The sequence below is a fragment of the Pipistrellus hanaki genome (genome assembly GCF_964339955.1).
Source record: "Pipistrellus hanaki genome assembly, chromosome: 5".
NCBI classification, from domain to species: Eukaryota; Metazoa; Chordata; class Mammalia; order Chiroptera; family Vespertilionidae; genus Pipistrellus; species Pipistrellus hanaki.
In genome coordinates this window covers 57877435-57899814 of record NC_140507.1, presented here as the reverse complement: position 1 = coordinate 57899814, position 22380 = coordinate 57877435, and the positions used below count along the sequence as shown (strand labels likewise).

Here is a 22380-nt window from a genome sequence, read left to right as displayed (position 1 = left end):
ATTTTTGCATCAACTGCATGTTCTATGAGATGTGATTTACTTATGGTCTGTGTCTGTAATATCTTGATGAGTTAAATGTTCTACCTGGTTGACGGCTTGTTTTCTATTTTTCCTGTTTGTTCAGTGATATTGGGATTGGTCAGTCTCAAGACGACAGCATCGTGGGACTAAGGCAGACAAAGCATATCCCGACCGCACTGCCCGTCAGTGGCACCTTGTCATCCAGCAACCCTGACTTGCTGCAGTCACACCACCGCATTTTAGACTTCAGCACTACTCCTGGTGAGCACTACCCATGCTGCTTTTGTTTAATTGCAACAAATCTCTTTTCTTCTAATGCATTGGTGGTAGCGCTGTACGTATCTCTCTTGGTTTGCTACTGGCTTTATCAGACGCTTAGTCGGGGTGCACCTTCGAACAATTGGAACCAGCTCTTTTTTATTCTTCAGACTAACTTGCTGTGGGCAAGTTAATCTCTCTGAAATTTGTTTTCTTTTTTTCTAAAATGAAGGTGATACATACCATGCAGGCATTATTAGGTCATATGAAGTAAATAGAATACAAGGCCTATTTTATGTCAGCTTAATAATGAGCTTTTCAGTATATAATACAGAAGAAATTTAGATTTAATTTTTTTAGTTTTTGCTATGAACTGATGAGTTTGCATTTGTCTGTAGATCATGTGTTTCTCTATAGGGGAAAATGCATCCTGGCATATTATCAGCATGTGGACTGGTTGCATGTTTGAAGAAGAGCTATAGTAAACGAGAGGGGAAATTTTAGCATTCTCTTTAATATAGAGGGTTTTTAAATTTTATTTTCAGATTACCTCACTTAATTGTATTACCATGTATTAAAATCCTTTCTATTTACATATGGCTTCCCCCCCCCCCACCCCACCCCCAGACTTGCCAGATCAGGTGTTAAGGGTCTTCAAAGCTGATCAGCAAAGCCGATACATCATGATCAGTAAGGACACCACGGCGAAGGAAGTGGTCATTCAGGCCATCAGGGAGTTCGCTGTGACTGCCACTCCTGATCAGTACTCGCTGTGTGAGGTCTCCGTCACACCTGAGGGCGTCATCAAGCAGAGAAGGCTTCCAGATCAGCTTTCCAAACTTGCTGACAGAATACAGCTGAGTGGAAGGTATTCAATGTCTATCTTTTTGGGTTTGTTTACCTTTAAACCCACGTCAAAGTCTAAGAGATGTACACTTTCAAAGGATTTTTAAAATGAGTAAGTACCTCCCAGTTGTCTCTGTGTTGACCGTTGACCTGTGAACCAAGGCAGTCACAATTCAATTCTGGTCAGGGGGCATGCAGGACGCAGCCAGTCAATGATTCTCTTTCTTCATTGATGTTTCTCTTCCTCTTTCCTCTCCCTTCCTCTCTGTGAAATCAATAAAAAAAAATTTTTTCCCCCAAAAAAAACTTTCTTTAAAAATAAAAGGGAAGGGGGGGTGAATATCCCTTCAGATTAAGAAGTTTTCCCCCTTCCCCGGGAATTGCTTTATCAAAGTAAATGCACACAGTAGAGTTTGACCCTCACAGGGATCTCTCTGAAGGACTTGTTCAAAGCAAGGGCACTGTGTCCTGCATGTTGTTAGCTGCACACCAGTGTGCAAGCAATAACTTCTCATGCTCGCTCTGTAGGGCCCTGGGCTGGCAGAATGGTAAAGAAAGCCTGATGTAGAGTCACAGCTCTCCCTTATTCTTGGAAATGTGCGTTCACAAAAAAGCTTTCTCATAACATTCTATTGCCATTTGCTCCTGCCTATGTGCCTCTTGTAGGAGCTTCATTTATGGAGGCGGAGACATCTATGACAATGTAATTGGCTTATGCTGTGTATTGTATGTTATACTGTGAAAAAACACTCCTTAACTCTGGCACCAAACTTTAGTTGCTGCAAGCTTGGTCCGCTGCTGAATAAGTGCTTATGTAACACATGCAATTGGCAAGAAAACATTGTACATGATTTTGTCAGTCCTTTGAATGATATTTCTTTCCATTGATAGATTAATATAATTTGTATTCTCAAAGCATAGATTAGTAAAAAGTTGAAAAAGTAGTTAAGTTTTGACTCTTACTTAATGACTATATTCTGCCCTGACTGAAAATCATGTGGTTCTAAAGATCACATTTTTTTCCATGTTACTCACCATATGGAGTGTTTCATTGTACCTTGAATTTTTCACGCATCTAAACACTGATAAGATTCATTCAAAACTCGTTTTCTTGCTAACACCTATAACCTTCTACTCTTCAGCACTTTTCATTGCCAACCCTGCCAATAGCAGGTAGTTTCTTTTATTTGGAGGTCAGTTTTTTCTCACTATAATTTCAATGTATTGATACATTGATATATCTGTAACCATAATGGAGTGCTACAAATCCCCATTGAGGTGAAGATTCATGATTCACATTTTATTCAGGAAAGTTAGAGATGGAGAGATGTCATGTTAGAGATGGCTTCATCAGTAGCCAAAACCAGCATGTCAGTGGCTCAGGGTATGTGCTCTTTGCCACGTTTGGTTGGCAAAATATACAAAACACCAGTTTGGCAGAATTCCCGCTATACTCATTCTATTGCTTCTTTTATGAAATTTGACTTAGGGAAAGCATCTGTTAAAAAAAAAAAAAAATCAAACATCTGGATTCTATTTTCAACAAGTTGCTTACAACTTGCAAAAGGAGCACTATCTCTGAATTCCTGTCTCTGCAACCAGTATTAATTAGTTATTAATCTTTGGTCGCCTCTGTTTCCTCATATGAAAAATAGGAGTAATGTCTACCCTACTTACTGGTAGGGTTTTTGTGAAAATCCAATATTTAACAGTTAAAATCTTGTTTTAGTTTTGTTCTACTTGTTGGATCAAAGAGGAGGGAAATAGCGTATAGGTTTTTTTTGGCATTTGAATAAATAAACTGGGATTGATTCATTATGAACCTATCAATAGCCACAGATTCTCTCTGGGAAAGTAGAACCATGACCTGTGTCTGATCTTCCTGCTTCTTCCTTAGAGCCTATTTCATTATTTAAACTGAAAATTTTAGTTTAATTATTTTCTGTCACTTTTAACAAAAAAAAAAAGTAAAATAATATAGAAATCAAGGAAGGACAAGAGTAAAAGGAATTACAGCGGGTGCACATGAAAGTCCATGTGATTTGTTAATTTTCATCAATGACTTCTGAATAAGTGGTTCTACGATCTGGTGACTGAGGCAGCAACTATACTCTTTTTTTTTGTCCTCACCAAGGATATGTTTTTATTGATTTTTCAGAGAGAGAGAGAGAGAGAGAGAGAGAGAGAGAGAGAGAGAGAGAGAGAGAGAGAGAGAGAGAGAGAAACATTGATGTGAGAGAAACCTCAATTGGTTGCCTACTGTATGCGCCCAGGCTGCTAACGAACCCACAACCTTTTGGTGTACAGGATGACACTCCAACCAACTGAGCCATCTGCCAGGGCACCAGCTACATTCTTATAGTCAAATAATTCTTCCATCATTCGATTCGGTGTTCTTTCAAATGTTCTATAAAAAATAGCAATGTTCTTTTAAGGAATGTCATGAGACTGTTGCTTAGGCTTTGAATTCTATGTGGTTTTTTTTTATAGATATTACTTGAAAAACAACATGGAAACAGAAACCCTTTGTTCAGATGAAGATGCTCAGGAGTTGTTGAGAGAGAGTCAGATTTCCCTACTGCAGCTCAGTACTGTGGAAGTTGCCACACAACTCTCCATGCGAAATTTTGAACTCTTCCGCAACATTGAACCTACTGAATACATAGATGATTTATTTAAACTGAAATCAAAAACCAGCTGTGCCAACCTGAAGAAATTTGAAGAAGTCATTAACCAGGAAACATTTTGGGTAGCGTCTGAAATTCTGAGAGAGACAAACCAGCTGAAGAGGATGAAGATCATTAAGCATTTCATCAAGATAGCACTGCACTGTAGGGAATGCAAGAATTTTAACTCAATGTTTGCAATCATCAGGTAAGAGAACATATTTGTCTTAAGATTCAATTCACTTTGCAGGTTAGAAATATGTATCAAACCAGGAACACTATATAATTTGTCTAAGTGTAGACATTTTTATTGAATTATACTGAACAATTCTTTTTCTCAGAATCCAGATCCTGATCTTTAATTTTAAAAATGTTCTATATGCTGATTTGGAGCCAGAATATTTATATCTACTTTTTTTTTTTTTTTTTAAATCTTTGTAACCTTGGGAAAATTACTTGAACTTATCTGAACATCAGTTTATTTCTCTGTAAAATAACAGTTTGCTAAAGAGTTATGAAGCAGATTAAATGATATACAGTAGCCCCCCTTATCCATGGCGAATACGTTCCAAGACCCCCTGTAGATGCCTGAAACCATAGCTAGTACTAAACCCTACATATGTTTTTTCCTGTACCTACATACCGACGATAAAGTTTAATTTATAAATTTGGCAAAGTAAGAGGTTTACAACAATAACTAACAATAGAATAGAACAATTATAACAGTGCTAGAGGCCTGGTGCATGAATCGTGCAGACATGGGGTCTGGCTGGCCTGCCCCCTGATGGGAGCTGTTTGGGCAAGGCTGGCGGGGGGCAGGGCCTGCCCCCAATCGGGGTTTCAAGGGCCACCACTCCCCCCCCACACACACACACACACACCCGATCATGCCAGTTGGCCGGCCACAGTGCACATCATAGTGACTGGTTGTTCTAGTCGTTCCAGTGGTTTTGGCGTTCCGGTCTCTTGGCTTTTATGTATATAGACGCTGTAATAACACTTATGTGAATAGCCATGAGGACATTAATAAGTGAAATAAGGGTTACCTAACACAAGCATTCGATGCTGCAACAGTTGGTCTGATAACCCAGAGGGCTGCTAAGTGATCAACGGGCAAAGGGCACATACAGCATGGCAGGCTGGACAAAGGGATGACTCACATTCCAAAGAGCCAGAGCCAGAATTCATCAGATATTATGTTGCTCAGAACAGGGTGCAACTTCAAACGTATTGTTCATTTCTGGGATTGTTTCATTGAGTATTTTTGTACTGTAGTTAGCCACAGGTAACTGAAACCATGGAAAGCAAAGCAGTGGGTAAGGGGTGGAATGCTGTCATGTGTGTGGAATTCCACCAGCCAGCACAATGAAGATGCCCGGGAAATGTGCATGGTTTTTCCCTTTTGATTGCTTAGGTTGAGGCTGGAGGAAACCATAAGCTGAAACAGTTTATATTGATGTTGATGGTGATTATTAGTCATTTTCTCTGTCTAGGAGTTTAACCATATTCTCATTATTATTATTATGGCTTTTGTTTTACTTTATTACTGTTAAGATGTTTGGCCAGCCAAAACCGGTTTGGCTCAGTGAATAGAGCGTCGGCCTGTGGACCGAAAGGTCCCGGGTTCGATTCTGGTCCAGGGCACGTACCTTGGTTGCGGGCACATCCCCAGTGGGGGGGGTGCAAGAGGCAGCTGGTTGATGTTTCTCTCTCATCGACATTTCTAACTCTCTATCCCTCTCAATTCCTCTCTGTGTAAAATCAATAAAATATATTTAAAAAAAAAAAAAAAAGATGTTTGGCCAAGCACTGCTCTATGTATAGAGATAAACAAGGAAACAAAATTCTGTCCTCATGGTACTTGCATTTTAGTGGTTTTGCTCATAGTAAACGGATCAGGAGGGTACAAAGGGAAGAAGAGCGAAACAAAATCCCAATGCTGATCCTGCTTCCATCTTCCATTCTCATCACCTGGAGTTAGTAATAGTTTCTTAGGAATTTTTCTGTAAATTGTTATGTATAATTAGGATACACACATAGGTGCTATACGCTAATCAACAATGCACTGTTTCACTTCACTTCACTTCATAAGGATGAGTCATTTAATTTTCTTCCACTTTTCCTTTTTCCTTCTTAGTGGCCTAAACCTGGCACCAGTAGCAAGACTGCGAACCACCTGGGAAAAACTTCCCAATAAGTATGAAAAGCTATTTCAGGATCTTCAAGACCTATTTGATCCTTCCAGAAACATGGCCAAATATCGCAATGTCCTCAATAGTCAAAACCTACAACCTCCCATAATCCCTCTATTCCCAGTTATTAAGAAGGATCTCACGTTTCTTCATGAAGGTAAATGCAAAGTAGAGAATTTCTTCCTTCACTTGCAGAAGCATAGAATAAACATCAGGGATTAAGAAGTATAAACCGGTGACTACAAAATAGTCAAGGAGATGTAAAGTACAGCCTAGGTAGTCAATGGTATTATACTATATGTCTATGGTGCCAAGTGGGCACTAAAGTTTCTTGGTAGGATCACTTTATAAATCTATAATCATCTAACCACTATGCTGTATACCTGAAACTATTAATAAAATAATATCGAATGTCAACTGTAATTGAAAAATAAAATTTAGGAAATAGAATTTTTTTAAAAAAGAATAAATGCCAGTGGTTTCCTTTTTCTCCTTTGCCAATTGTAGGAAATGACTCAAAAGTCGATGGACTGGTTAATTTTGAGAAACTAAGGATGATTGCAAAAGAAATTCGTCACGTTGGCCGAATGGCTTCGGTTAACATGGACCCTGCTCTCATGTTCAGGACTCGGTGAGTGTGTCAACTTCAGCGTCACATGTGGGATTAGAGAAGGTTGAGTTTAGCTAATAAATGAGGGAAATTTGAATTATTTATATTTGTAGCTTGGCGGAAATTCTCTTAGGTCATGCAAAGAATCTCCACTGAGCTCTGATGTGGAATAAATACCTTATTCTGTATCAACGGTATAAACAGTTTGTCCTTCAAACATTTTTCATCTAACAAGAGGCACAATTATTTGTTCCTTATTTTTCAGAACAATCACTTGTAGAGATAAATCTCATGACTGGTGGTATGAACTAAAATATGTAAATAACCCAAACAGCATCATTTCAATATGCGCACGGTGGATTTAGCTGTCAGCATAGCATAAAATGATTAATCCCATGAAAGAGAGAACAGGAGTCATTCTCCTTTTGAAACAAAAAAATTGAAATACATGTCTCTTTTGAGCCACATAAATATTTCTGGTCAAGTTGTGTGTGTGAGGTGATTATGCAGTTTAATGTTTGTGGGCTTCTTATACTGCTTATTCAGAAGTCTAGTCCTTTCTTTCTGAGCTTGTGATCTTTCTGTCTCTCCTTCGACACCCATGCTTCAATCTCCATGGCTCTCACTTACAGGAAGAAGAAATGGAGGAGTCTGGGGTAAGTGGTGGAGACTGGCATACCCACACCCAGTTCTTATTCTGCTCATTGCATTGTTTCCTTACCTGCTGTACTTCCTGATGCTTCGCATTTTTGCATTTTTTTCTTAACCCTCTTGCTCTAGCAGCATTTCAGTTGGCAAACTGATTTCCAGTTTAATCTGTTGGGGCTTTTGCTTCTGAGGTCATGATCCATGAGAGCTGTGAAATGATTGATGATTGTTCTGGGGACTGTAGGTCAGACATACTTGGAAGCTTTCAGAAAGAGTTTACATTAATATAATTTCTGTGTTTTGGAATAGGAAAAGCCTAAAGTGGGGAAGGGGGGAAGGGGCATATGAGATGAGAAAATTGTGCAATTTTAATTCCATTGCACAGATATTTGAGAAGTAAATATATGTAATATAAACACTGCCCCTACGTGTTAAAACTAAATTTTTTACAGCTCAACTAACTACTGTTTTCATTCTATAAGCCAACTCTTTTGAAAAATAATTCTTAACAATTCATGTACTAGTTTCTGAACATATGTTTACATTTGCATGACCATTTTATTAACAATTTGATCGTATTACTTTAGAAACTCCCTACATTTAACCCAAGGAATGAGAAAATAATTGGAAACATTTAGCTAATTTTTTTTTAAAAAAAACAACATCCTTTTTAGGAGAAATAAATGTAATGTAAATCCCAATTATAGCTGTGTTCTTGCATGAGCTTTTACATATAATTACATTATTATTATATATACTGGCTTCTGTGAGAGGACTGCCTTGAATGAAAAGTAGAATTCCCTCGTTGGCACAGAACAGGCACCAAACCATATATATATATATATATATATATATATATATATATATATATATATATATATATGCGGGATTCTTTTTTAACTTTAAAAAAAAATGTAATTCCTATTATTCTATATTCCTTTATAACAGCTTACTTACCAGAATAAAGCATGTGACCTTTTGAACATAGAGTATTTTTCTAAGTCTTGACACGTCTCGAAGAGATAAAGCAATCCCATGCTAGAGTGAGCTGCATATCTGCCTTTTCATCTTCCAGGTCCCTCAGCCAGGGTAGTACAAACGCAACGGTGCTAGACGTTGCTCAGACAGGTGGGCATAAAAAGCGGGTACGTCGTAGTTCCTTTCTCAATGCCAAAAAGCTTTATGAAGATGCCCAGATGGCTCGGAAAGTGAAGCAGTACCTGTCCAATTTGGAGCTCGAAATGGATGAGGAAAGTCTTCAGACATTATCTCTGCAGTGTGAGCCAGCAACCAACACATGTGAGTGTTCCCTTCAGGTGGCTGTGGGATCTGGGGTGTGTGTGTGTGTGTGTGTGTGTGTGTGTGTGTGTTTGTGTGCAGGCGTGTTTCCTGGGCCATCGCACAGGTGGTGACAGAGTAGGGCTTAGTGCACTGGGGTAAGTAGCACCCTGGACGCCTTACATGCTACTCTTGAGTACCATACAGCACTGCCCTAGGCTAGGCCTCGTGTCCAACTGGGTTAGTGTGGGGAGGATGACCGGAGACTTAGTTAGGGTGCCTATTGTGTTGGTTTCATCCCAACACAGACAGTGTGCAGGCAGGGGCCACGTGTGTGATGTGTCTCCCGTTTGCATCCCTTACATTCTCACATAGATACCTCCAAAGTGAAGGACAACCTGTGAGGGGTGAGGGGTACACCAAGTCCCAGCAGGGCTCAACTGGGTATGCTGGCTGCCCTTTGTCCCCTCAGCCCAGACAGAACCGGGCATTACTACCATGGAAAGCAATAATTCTGCTAATTGTGCTGCACAGCGAAGCGCAACTCAGACTAATGTGAGGCGTCCCAGCTGTTAAAAACCTGGCTAGGCTAGAAACGGGGGACACTTTTCTCTTTATTTGCATCTGACTCTGTAAGACAGAGGCATTTTCTATTTAGGACATGGCTGGGTCTTGTATGGGCAAGTTTGAACGAATATAAATGTTCTGTAGAATATAAATGTTATACAGTATTTATATTGAGAAAACTCAAGTTCTTAGCTTTACCCCTAACATTACAGAAGCTCTGTGCGTCATGATGAAGTGCTTGTCCTTTGAGGTCAGATGGGTCTGAGTTCATGTCCTGTCTGTTCCTTGGCCCAGCAAGGTCACCTTAGGCAAGCTACTTGAGCTCCTTAGTCCTTAGCTCCCTTATGTGTACATTGCAGGAAGTATGCATATATGATTGAGTTGGTTTTAATATTAACATATGATATATACAGCATTTAATTGCCTTAATAAATTGGTTTGCTTTCTATCTACTACGGGATTATACACTTAGTATAACACTCAAGCAGTATCGGCTGCTATTAGTTGACATAACTCTACTTCTTAGAAGAAAGAATTTGATAGTAAAAAGATACATTTATTAAGTAAAAACTAAGCTCATATATGCCAAATGCTTTCAGACACCATTTTATAAAAATAATTTCTAACAATTTTCCTGTCATAGTTTCTATGATATACTTAGGTTATTTCATATGCACACACATGATGTGTTAAACTATCCATATTTTTCTATTTTTATTTTTAATCCTGTCTTTAATGGTATAATCACCTTTGTGATAGCTAGTTTCTTAAGGTATAATCACCTTTGCCCTGTCATGCCTTTAATACTTCCTATAACTAGGGTTCTTCCCCTACCCTCTTCCTGTCCTTTGTGTAGGCAACAGGAAAAAAAGATACACGTTTTAATATTCTACCTGCAGGAAATGCTCATGCAGTTCTAAAATTATCTTGTATGTAGCTGTTAACTTCTTAAATTTCTTGTTCTATTTTCAAACCAAACCATTATCAGTGCCTAAGAATCCTGGTGACAAGAAGCCTGTCAAAACCGAGACCTCCCCAGTGGCTCCGCGGGCAGGGTCACAGCAGAAAGCACAGCCGCAGCCCCAGCAGCCGCAGCCACCGCATAAAGTCAGCCAAGGACTGCAGGTCCCCGCCGTGTCCCTTTATCCTTCCCGAAAGAAAGTGCCTGTCAAGGACCTCCCACCCTTCGGTAGGTGATACGCTCACGTCCCCTTGCGGTGCCTCTCACTCTCCTGTCTTTCAGATGAGGGGGAAATGCTTGTCTTGGATAACTTTGTCTAACACTCTTGAGTCTCCCCCTGATTATTATCTCTTATATAGCATTGGTGTTTAGTAAGTTAAACGTTGAGTCAGTGGAAGGTACTGATTTTACAGAGTATCTCCTTTAATCGTGCTCTTCACTCAGGAGTGTGACCTTTGCTCCTGGTGTTTACTCAGCAAGCTCAAAAGTATCTCCATACTGCCAAATCATTTTACGAATAAATATATGAATGGAAGAAAACAATGTTAATAAAAGGAATTTTTTTTTTTTTTTTTTCCTCCAAAAAAAGGATAGCACCCGGCCTGTATGGCTCAGCGCTTGAGTATTGACCCAGGTACCAAAAGGTCACGGTTCAGTTCCTGGTCAGGGCACATGCACGGATTGCAGGCTTGATACCCAGGGTGGGGCATGCAGGAGGCTGCTATTCATGAGTCTCTTGCATCATTTATATGCCTATCTCCCTCTCCCTTCAATAAAAATTAATAAAAATATACATTTTTTAAAAATCTTGCTTTCAAAGTGATTTTTGAAAAGATTGTGTTCAAATAATATCAAACACATAAGTTAAAATGAAGGATTAGATCTTTGTTAAATTTCATGACTTTTTAATGAATTCTGTTAAGAACATTAAAACTAGCATTTTACTGAGATAGTTTCAGTATATAATGCTTTCCCAAATACTGTTTTGTTGTTCAAAGTAAGGTCATTGAAAATGCCTCATAATATTTACTTCATAAAACATTTTAATGTGACTCTATTTCTAAATTTTTTTCCTTTAAATCATATAGTGGCATATATTACCCTTTTTCCCCCCACCAACCCTCATTTTACTTGTTCACACTTGACACTAGATCACTCCCTTCTGACTGTCTGTCAACCTTCCACTGTTGTCTTTTCCTACTTTCTTGTGTCGGCTTCTCCATTCTCTTTCATCTATTTATTTGAGCAAATACTAACTGAATGGAATTCCTTAGAGCTCTTTTATTTGCTTTTCTTACTGCTTCCTTTTAGCTCTTGACTCTTGACTTATCTCCCATCGTTCCACTTCACCTGAGCTTTAACACAACCAATAACATCAAAATACCTGATTCCAACTCCCACCTGACTTCTTAGTATTAAATATATATATTTTTTTATTGTCTAACATATTGTTGAATAAAGATGGTGATTGCATTAAGATTTAGACCCAAAAAGAGTCCATCTCTAGACTCTGGCAGATGTCAATCAGAAACCAAACTATCTTATGCCTTCTATAAGCTTGCTGTCTATATTGTGAAGAGTACAAAGACCAGTGAAATTGTGAATAGCTTGAATCTAAATGTAATATTAAATCTTAACACAAAAAAGTTTTTTAGTTATTAATGTTATTTCTTTTTAGTCTTGAAAATACATATTTGTTTGTTTTTTTCTCTTAAAGGCATAAACTCTCCACAAGCTTTAAAGAAAATTCTTTCTTTGTCTGAAGAAGGAAGTCTGGAACGACACAAGAAACAAGCAGAAGATACGATATCAAATGCATCCTCACAGCTTTCTTCTCCTCCCACTTCTCCACAAAGTTCTCCAAGGAAAGGTAGATTAAACTCCTTCTTATTTCCCTTTATAACAATCTATACATTTCAGCTCTAATAGATTTCAGAGTTATATATTAGGTCATTTTTACATTGTAGAGTCATCTAAAATGATCTACTATATACCAACCAATGGGTTTTTTCTTCTCAGTTTATAAATTTGGAAGACTTTTTGGTATGTTTACTCTTATAGTAAGTAGTGTTAAACTTATACTAGTAACTACATAAAGCCTTCAAAAAATAAATTAAAAATTGTTATGGATTGTGATTGTGGAAATAATTCTTTTTATACTAAAAGTTGTTCTAACTTAAATATGATTATATAACAATTACAGAGTAGAAAGCTTTAAAAACATAAGAAAAACTAATACCTTCCTGATTTATTTTTTCATTGTATTAACACGGGTCTTGATTACCTTCTTTGTTGCTACCTCTTTTTATTTTTAAAAAGATTAGCTTTTAGGCAGTCAGTCTCTTCTTAAGTTGATGCTTTCTTATATTAGAATAATAGATCTGCCACAAAACCCAGGTTTCTTCTCTCTCCTTTTTCTCCCCCCACCCCCCCTTCTCATATGTATCAAAACTCATACTGAACAATGAGTTCTGGGTTGCAAAAGAGGCTTTATTTTTAGCAACTATCTACCCTTTCATTGAATGGGTATAAACTAGTAGTAAATGGCTAAGAGAGTTTTCCCTAGAAGGAGACCAAGAAGATTAATAAATGGTGAGATTTCACTGAATTGACAAATACCTCTTCCGCTTTAGTTTATAGATATTTCAGATATCTGTGCATTTTCTGTGGGCATCAGCCTCTGCTGTTCTTGTTAAATGGATCTATCTGAATTCTTTTCTCGTCCTGTTGTCAGGTGGCAGTGGCAATCAGCTGAGATCTTTTGGCTCCGGGCAGTTGGACTTAACCAGTTCCTCCTCTTCTCTTGGAAGTGAGAACAGTAACAAGAATAACAATGCACCACGGACCTATGGGATAGGTGGGGTTTATAGAACCAAAGACGGGCGGGAAAGAGGAATCATCTCAGTAAATGAAAGTGGGAGCATTCCTCTGAATGTCAAGCCCTCCATCTGAGGGATTATTTTCTAGAGATTTAAAAAAATATATTTTATTTATCTTTTTAAGAAGACTGTTTAGGGGAGGTTTTATACCTTGTCTGTCAGCACTTTAGTGTGGTTTATAAAAAGACATTTCCTAGATGAACACATTAAATGTTATCAAGACCTGTGCAACCTTTAAAAAATAAATCAGGAATTAACAAGTTACTGAAAGGATGGGGAAGTACTATTTAGAGAATAAATGAGCAACATTGAGGTATCCTAGATTTAACCTTTTTATCAGGTAAGTGGCATTGAAAAATGGCATTGCATACATATAATCATGTAAAGTCAATATTAAGTTAAGTTAATATTAAGGATCTCATAAATAATATGAGATCCTTCGTGATGTTGTAAAAGAAAGGAGTACTGAGAAAGAAAATTTGGGTTTGTTTTTTATTAAAAATACTAAGATATTTTTTGTGACTTTCAAAATTATTTTTAGCAACAAAGGGAAGTTAAGGGTTCTTCAGGTCAAAAAACAGACATCTGTTTTAGACATTTCACAGTGATGGTCTAGGGAGAAAATGGAAATTTATACATTACATCTTCTAAAACTACTGGCTTTTATGCAATTTGTCCAATATATTGTTAATCTTAAAAAAAAAAAAAAAAAAATGACAGAAACCCAAAGATTTTTTTCCAGGTTTTATTGCTTTTTCTTATTTACCAGCTTAAAATTACAAATATTTCCTGTTGAATTATTCTATGCCATAAAGTTCTAAAATTTTGAAATAAGATTACTGACTTTGGAGTTTGCAAAAAATATACTTTAAAATCTGATCATGGTTATTCTTCATGGTCTTTTATATTGACTAAGAATAGTTGACCAGCACCATGATTTCTGCATTACTTCCTGGCTCGTATAGCAGTATTTTCTTTTTTCCTCTCTAAACTTTGGTAAGCAAGTCAAGCTTCATTTGAGTGTAAATTGACTTTGTCTTAGTCACCTGTTCTCCAAGTAAAATGCATTTTCCCCACTCCAGTGGTGATAGCTTTGGCCTGCACTTGGTATTTGCTTCTCTTTGGAAGACTTCAGATTTATGTTGTAAACCTATAGCGTCTAATTAATGTGGTTGTATTTCCCATGCAGGCTATACTCTGGCTCCCAGTGGTACTGTGGATAACTTTTCAGATTCTGGTCACAGTGAGATTTCTTCACGATCCAGTATTGTCAGCAATTCTTCCTTTGACTCGGTGCCCGTCTCGCTGCATGATGAGAGGCGCCAGAGGCATTCTGTCAGCATCGTGGAGACAAACCTAGGCGTGGGCAGGATGGAGAGGAGGACCCTGCTTGAGCCCGATCAATACAGCTTAGGGTAGACGCCTTTTCTTGAGTGTTCTTTTACATCCTGTCTTTCATCTTTTCACAACAAGTCCTTTTTCTGTGTATTTCCCTTTGTTTTGCATAATGCCTAAGAACTTTTCTTCCATCCCAGTTACTAATTTTCACAGTATCTAGATTAGTAAGTACCATGTTATTTTTGCTGAGCTTTTCAGAGTTAGCTTTATTCTTATTGGAACATAGTGGTTCTGTGCTGAAGGCAGAAGGTGACTTTCCGACGTATCTCAGTTCTTTTTGTATGAGCTTTCCTCTTGAAATAATCAGATTATATTGGGCCTTTTAAGGAATGTGTTCCTTTATTGTAAGCAAGCACTTGCTCTTTCCCGCTGTATTTATTGGATGGTAATGACAAGGGGAGAAAATTGGGCGTGGCAGAAAGGGCCTCATTGTAGTGCATAGCAATTCTGTGGTGCTTCCGTCTTCTCCCTGGGATGAAAGAAAGCCCCTTTCTAGGAAAAGGTATTTTGGTCTTATCATAGATGTGTCAGTTAACAGTCTCGCTTTTGACCACTCAGGTCCTACGCACCCATGTCTGAGAGCCGGGGCTTATATGCTGCAGCAACAGTAATTTCTTCCCCGAGCACCGAGGAGCTCTCCCAAGACCAGGGGGACCGCGCTTCGCTCGATGCTGCCGACAGTGGCCGCGGGAGCTGGACCTCATGCTCAAGTGGTTCCCATGACAACATCCAGACCATCCAGCACCAGAGAAGCTGGGAAACACTTCCATTCGGGCACCCTCACTTCGATTATTCAGGGGATCCTGCCAGTGTCTGGGCCTCAAGCAGCCACATGGACCAAATGATGTTTTCTGATCATAGCACAAAGTATAACCGGCAGAATCAGAGTAGAGAGAGTCTTGAACAAGCCCAGTCCCGGGCGAGCTGGGCCTCTTCCACGGGCTACTGGGGAGAAGACTCAGAAGGGGACACGGGCACCATAAAGCGGAGGGGTGGCAAAGACGTCTCCATGGAAGCGGAGAGCAGCAGCCTGCCCCCTGTGACCACAGAGGAAACCAAGCCTGTCCCCATGCCTGCCCACATAGCTGTGACCCCAACTACTGCCAAGGGACTTATTGGTAAGCTTGTTGGGGAGCTTGTCCGGTCTGGATCGTGGCTTTAATCTGACTTATTTCAAAAGTGAAATCGTGTTTGTGGTTCTTTTCCTTATTTTCCTCATCGCTGTATAGGGTTTGAAATGAATAGTGGTTAAGAGCGTGGGTCCTGTGGTCGGATACATATCTGTATTTTCTAGCACAGTCTACATTCAGTCCTTGGCTATCAGGTTATCGTATGGTTATATTCTGGTCTCATATTGATCTTTTTATCTGAAAATTATCAAGAGGGGTGGCCATTCTCTGTAGAGGAAGAATTTTTATTTAATTGAAGTTTTTAAATATGTTGTTCCCTTGAATTGTAATTAAAATTTTATACTTTGCATATTTAAAAATCTTCTATTGATTTTGTTATGCAGACAGATGGTTTCTGTGCTAAACAAATTCTCCCTGTGCTTTATGGAACCAAGGAAAGGGTGCTAAGAGAACGTGATGAGGAAGAGCTTAAGAGTCAGGCAGATTGGGGTTGGAATCACTGTTTTGCTCCTTTTCTAGCTTTGTGGCATTGGGCGACGCACTGGACTCTGTCTGTTTCCTCATCTGTAAAATGAGTTTAGTAATTTCTACTAACATAGTTGGTGTGAGGATTAAAGGAATTCTCTGTGAAGCACTTAGAACAGCTCCCAGATAGTAATTGAAGTGTAAAAACACATTATAGAATATAGAATGAGAGTCCTGTCATTGCTTCTTAGTGGTTGTGCATTGGCCCATCACCAGTAGGTTGCCAGTTCGATTCCTGGTCAGGGCACATGCCTGGGATTCGGGCTCCATCGCCTGTGTAGAGGTGGTGTGCAGAGGCAGCCGATTGATGTTTCTCTGTCATTGATGTTTCTATCTCCTGCTCCTTCCCTCTCTCTGAAATTAATAAAAACATGTTTTTTTAAAAAAGAATATAAACTGAGAAACTCTGGAGTGTAGTCATTATAGACATAATTTTTATTAGTTGGGAAATTGTAATTATTTATCATGTAAATAGTCATGAGTAGATGTCGAACTTAATATGCTTTCCAGATACCTATTAATACCTATTCTTAGGTTGCAAATTTTAAAGCACTTTCTTTTAATAAACTAATACTCTGACTTGCTGATGCAAAGGAAAGAGACTGTGTAGTTCCTAACAGTTGAGTCTAGAAAGTTCAAGAAAATAAAACTTTGCCTGGCTGGTGTTGCAGAGTGGCTGAGCATTGACCTATGGATTCCTAGTTAGGGTACTTGGCCAGGGTGCTGGCTCGATCCCCCATGAGTGGCATGCAAGAGGCAGCTGATTAATGATTCTCTCTCATCATTGATTCTTCTATCTCTCTCTCCCTTTTTGTTCCTCTTTGAAATCAATAACAATAAAAAAATAAATTTAAATGAAAAATAAAACTTTGATTTTACTTGCCTTTACAGATTTCTTGTTCTAAGTTATGGACATTAATAATACTAATAACAGGATTTTAAGAGGAATACATACCTTACACATAGTTTTAGCATTTTTTAAATTTGCATCATTTTTGGTACCACTTTCCCAATTTTTTTTTTAAAACAAAGAACTTTTGTTTTTTTAATTGATCATTAGCATTTCTAAGTCGAAGAAGCTGATCTGACAGTTGTCGAGAGCAATGGCCCTGGTTCAACAGGTAGATGGCGTAGCTGCCCAGTGCCCCTGTGTTTTGCTTTGAGAAATGCTTCCAAGTGCCCGTAGCTCCTGGCTGCCACTGCTGACCAACTATTATTTTCTTGAACTAGTGTAAAATAAGCATAATGGGACTCTGGTTAGAAAAGTATTTAAATTCACTGTCTTTCAAAGTGGGCCCGAGACCTGAAGTATGGGGAATTGATGCTCCGCCTGGTGAGGAAAGTGCCCGGCAGAGAGGGTTTGCCTGCCTGTCCCCGGGGCAGGGAGAGAGGAAGGAACTTGCTCCAGGCACGGTGTGCCAACATGCTGCAGGCATAGTACTGATACCTATTATGTCCTCTCCTTGCTTCATCTCTACAGTAAGCAAAGTGTTATGTGTTAACCTTATTATTCTTTTATAGTTTAGACAAGTTTTGAAGTAGTTCATTTAAAATTAAAGAATCTGAACCTGCCTAGTAGCTTCTCTAGCCCATTATTTGGGCACACAGAGATAACCATTGTGCATATTTGGTTTAGTCAACATCCACTCCCCTGCCTCCCATGTCCCCCACCTCTATATCTAATATCACACAGTTTTATTAAATTTTTGGGTGTTTTTTTAAAAATATATAGTTTATTGATTTTTCACAGGGAGGAAGGAAGAGGGATAGAGAGCTAGAAACGTCGATGAGAGAAACACATCGACCAGCTGCCTCCTGCACACCCCCTACCAGGGATGTGCCCGCAACCATAGTACATGCCCTTGACCGGAATCTACCTGGGACCTTTCAGTCCGCAGGCCTACGCTCTATCCACTGAGCCAAACCGGTTTCGGCTGTGTGTGCTCTTATTAATTTATCGGTTTTTGTGGGCATGGGTGCCTGAAGTATTCTTCCACAGTACTTTTTAATGGCTGGTGCCTTGTCTTCACTGCAGCGCGGAAGGAGGGCAGGTACCGGGAGCCGCCGCCCACTCCTCCAGGCTACATCGGGATCCCCATCACCGACTTCCCAGAAGGGCCTTCCCATCCGACCAGGAAACCTCCAGACTACAACGTGGCTCTGCAGCGGTCACGGATGGTCGCCCGCCCCTCTGAGGCCGCCGGGCCGGCCCCCGCCCCGCAGCCACAGGCGCACCCCGGGGCCGGCCGGCCCGTGAACAAGCCCCAGTGGCATAAGCCCAACGAGTGCGACCCGCGCCTCGCCCCCTATCAGTCTCAAGGGTTTTCTACCGAGGAGGACGGTACATACTCATTCTTAAAACCGTAAAGTCAGATGTGTTCGCTTGGGTTGCCTGTAAGCTTGCTCCAAGGCGTTTGTGCTTTCTTGACACTGTGATCACTTGTGTCTTCAGCCATGGTCTGCACGTTTTAGAGTGAAGAGTTCCAAATGTAGGGTTAAGCTTTTGACGTGTGTGTGTGTGTGTGTGTGTGTGTGTGTGTGTTGTTTTCTAAAGGGCTCAAGAAATACCAAAGATTGCATAAGTGGTCAATTGAATAAAGTATCTATGTGGCTGAGTTTTTCTCCTAATTCTCAGTGTTCTATGGAAAGATTATACTTGGACTTTTTTTATTTTTATTTTTTATTTTATTGATTTTTCACAGTGAGAAAGGGAGAGAGATAAAGAGAAACATTGATGAGAGAGAAACACTGTTAAGTTGCTTCGCGCATACCCCCCACTGGGGATGTGCCCACAACCAAGGCACATGCCCCTGACCGCAGGCCAATGCTCTATCTAATGAGCCAAACTGGCCTCCACTATACTTGGACTTTTAATCAGTTCCAAATGACAGTCTGAGAAATATAATTCTCTATAACTCTTTTGCCTTCCTTCCTCAAGCTATACTGAAAAGGAGAGGGGAGATCACCCACCGATCTCCTTTGTTTTTTTTTAAGTTTTGGTTTGAACATGTTTTGGTGTACAAATAATCGTTATAGAAAAAAAGCAAGACAGGATCAATGGAAATTACTTAGAATCCTGTCCCTTGCAGATAACCACTGTTAACATTTTGTTATATATCCTTCTAGACTTCTTTTATGTAAGCGTGTTTTGTTTAAAAAGCCACATGCTGTTTTAAAACTCGTGTCAAAGAACTCATTATTAAATAGACTCCTTGTCTATACTGTGTGTGTATATTTAAATAGGCTTCATGTATACTTTAAAGTGTTCACTATTAACAATCATCGCCTAGAGAAAAAGGCAGGGATTTTAAGTGAGGTATACTGAAAAGGAGAGCTGAGGTATTTTTCTTAAGCGCATCAGCAAGCGTGTCCTCTCAGCACCAGGAGGACTTAACTTGCTCATCACTCTCTCTCTCTCTCTCTTTCCTGGTTGTGTTTGCAGAAGATGAGCAAGTATCTGCTGTTTGAGGCACAGGCTTTTCTGGATCCAGAGTGAGCCACCCGCAAGGAGAGCACAAGAAGACGTCCCTAGCATCCGGGCCTTGGAACTCCCATTCTGAGGATGGTGGACCAGTTTGCCTCCTTCCCTGCCTTAAAAGCAGCGTGGGGCTTCTTCTCCCCTTCTTCCTTTCCCCTTTGCATGTGAAATACTGTGAAGAAATCGCCCTGGCACTTTTCAGACTTTGTTGCTTGAAATGCACAGCGCAGCAATCTTCAAGTCCCCACTGTTGCTGCCTGCCACGTCACACAGTATCATTCCACATTCCAAGATCTTCACCACCCGAGGATGCACCCCCAGCTGCACTTCTCAACGCCTGGAACGATTGTGTTCAAATCTTCCTTTTAGATGTCAGTCCAGTCCTAGCACTTGGTCTCATTGGGAGAATGAGAAAAGCTAGCCATCGAACTTCTCGGGGCCTTTCACCCACCAAGGACGACAAAGAAAAACAATGAAATCCTTTGAGGACAGTGCTTGTCCACTTGTTTACAATGTCCTCCTTTTTCTTTTCTTTTCTTTTTTTTAAATGAATTTAAAGATTATGTTCAGAGTCAATGTTATATCCACTTAATAATTACAGTATTATTTTGAACCTTTGAGTAGGGTTGCCAGCCTGGGTTTCTTAAACAACAACAAAAAAAAAACCAAATATGCCGGACAGGGTGTGGCCACAGCAAGAAGAAGGGAAGACCTGGCGTGGGTCCCTGTCTTCCCCTGTCCTTCAGGCCCTATCCCGGAGAAGTATAAACTGTTAGCCAATCCCTCAGATACCAAGACACCCCTCCACTCCTTCCCCAGTGGGTGGGGTTCTCCTGTCACACTGTTTGCACATGGCCAGGGGAGGTAACTAGGACTCTTGTGTCCTGTGTCTGAGCCTTATGGAGTGTGGGACAGGGTCGTTGGAGGGTGTGTCCTGCTCCACTGACATGGATGGCAACCCCCCCCCCCTTTTTCTTTTTTTTTAAGTTATGTTTCTTTGATTTTTTGTTCATTTAGTTTTAGGAATTTTTTGTTTGTTTGTTTGTTTTTCAAGAGAAATGTTTATAACTGGATAGCATTGCAGTGAAAGCAGCTTGGGATGTTGGAGCTAATGCCAGCTGTTAGTACTGCTCTTTCAAGACAGCCTCCCTTTACCGAATTGGCATTAGGGACTAAACAAGCCTTGACCGTGATCAAAGATCTAAAGATCCCAATCCTGGTGGGAGATGCCAGCCTTCGCCAGGGGGGTTAGTTAGTCGCCGCCGAAGACTAACCTGGAAGTGGCTTAATGGACACAGGATGGAGAGAAAAGGCCTAAAGTGTAGCAACCACCTGCTCACAGCTGCTATTAACCCTATAATGACTGAAATGACCCCCTCCACTCTATTTTTGTGTTGTTTTTGCACAGACTCCGGAAAAGTGAAGGCTGCCAATCCGAGTAGTACTCAAATGTGAGGAACTGCTGGTCTTGGATTTTTTTTTCCATTAAATTCAGCTGATCATATTGATCAGTAGAGAAACGTAAATAGCTTCAAATTTTAAAAAGAGTCAAAATGCAGTGTTTTTTCACTGTATCAAACAATGTCAGTGCTTTATTTAATAATTCTCTTGTCTCATGGCAATTGTCTACTTGCTTATATATTACATTGTCAATTTAAGCATTTGTAATTTTACATGTAATATGCATTCTTTGCCAGTTTTATTATATAGGCTATGGACCTCATGTGCATATAGAAAGACAGAAATCTAACTCTACCACAAGTTGCACAAATGTTATCTAAGCATTAAGTAAGCGTAGAACATAGGACTGCTAATCTCAGTTCGCTCTGTGATGTCACGTGCAGAATGTACAATTAACTGGTGATTTCCTCATACTTTTGATACTACTTGTACCTGTATGTCTTTTAGAAAGACATTGGTGGAGTCTGTATCCCTTTTGTATTTTTAATACAATAATTGTACATATTGGTTATATTTTTGTTGAAGATGGTAGAAATGTACTATGTTTATGCTTCTACATCCAGTTTGTATAAGCTGGAAAATAAATAAATATAACATAAAGCCTTGTCTATATTCTTAATGAATCGTGCATGCTTTTTATTGTCAAAGTGCAAGAAAGCCTTTGAGTCTCACAGTAGGGTCAAATCCTTGGGAAGCTAAGGAGACCTGGCCTGTGTAGCCTCAAACTATCCAATAGCCTGTTCTCTTAGAAAAGAAGTTAATATCGTTAATGTTAACACAGGCCAAGCCATGTTTGGTATTTACAGTTTTTCTTGAGATTCAGTGAAAAATGCAGATGGTATCACTGTATATCTACAGAGCATTTTTCTCTTCTCAACCTTTTCTAATAAAAATAGCTGTGGAACCTTATATTTTGTTCCCCAGTATACATTCTGAGAAGGACCTCAGAGAACTTAAACAGGAGTTCAAGGTCATGACCACTAATGCTACAATTTAGCTAATGATTTAGGATTTCTATTGGGTATATAAAATAGTGTTCTGTCTCTGAGTTCTTAGGGCTGGTAAGTATGAATACTATTTCAGTCTATCAGAAGGGCATCTGTATTTTAAAAAGTAAAAGTTTGTTAAGCAGCAACCTATTGATCAGTAGAAATCAGTTGGATTCCCAGTTGCACTTTGAAATCAAGTTTTTTATTTCAATTTAGCTAATGATTTAGGACTTCTAATGGGTACATAAAATATTGTACACTTTGAAATCAAGGACTCATTTTTTAGCCTTGAGCAGACCTAAATGAAAGGACTATCGATCATTCACTGGAAAGCCTCAGAGGTCGGAGTGGAACATATAGGAGTACAGGCACCAAACTGGAGAAAATGGATGGAAGTCTAAAAAGGGGTCAGGAATTGGCTCCTGATACTAATGTGGCCACTGGCCAAACTTCAGAATCTTTCTAAGGCATTT

At 39.5% G+C, this 22380-nt stretch overlaps 1 protein-coding gene across 12 annotated transcripts in view; it reads left to right on the top strand.

Annotated features, from left to right (window-relative positions):
* Window positions 1-21518, top strand: part of RAPGEF2 (Rap guanine nucleotide exchange factor 2) — a 229467-nt gene extending 207949 nt beyond the window's left edge. For 6 of the 12 annotated variants that reach the window (XM_084884153.1, XM_084884149.1, XM_084884160.1 and 3 more), the window contains 14 exons: window positions 125-282; window positions 907-1147; window positions 3616-3999; window positions 5929-6140; window positions 6491-6614; window positions 7226-7249; window positions 8317-8540; window positions 10075-10275; window positions 11765-11917; window positions 12782-12904; window positions 14116-14341; window positions 14883-15442; window positions 18015-18320; window positions 19422-21518. In XM_084884153.1, coding sequence (XP_084740279.1) covers window positions 125-282; window positions 907-1147; window positions 3616-3999; window positions 5929-6140; window positions 6491-6614; window positions 7226-7249; window positions 8317-8540; window positions 10075-10275; window positions 11765-11917; window positions 12782-12904; window positions 14116-14341; window positions 14883-15442; window positions 18015-18320; window positions 19422-19447 — 2962 coding nt within the window. In that variant the 3' untranslated portion in view covers window positions 19448-21518. Of the gene's footprint in view, window positions 1-124; window positions 283-906; window positions 1148-3615; window positions 4000-5928; window positions 6141-6490; window positions 6615-7225; window positions 7250-8316; window positions 8586-8621; window positions 8669-10074; window positions 10276-11764; window positions 11918-12781; window positions 12905-14115; window positions 14342-14882; window positions 15443-18014; window positions 18321-19421 lie in introns of those variants that run through there. The other 6 variants (XM_084884156.1, XM_084884155.1, XM_084884151.1 and 3 more) reach the window with 3 other exon arrangements.
* The last annotated feature ends 862 nt before the right edge of the window (window positions 21519-22380 follow it).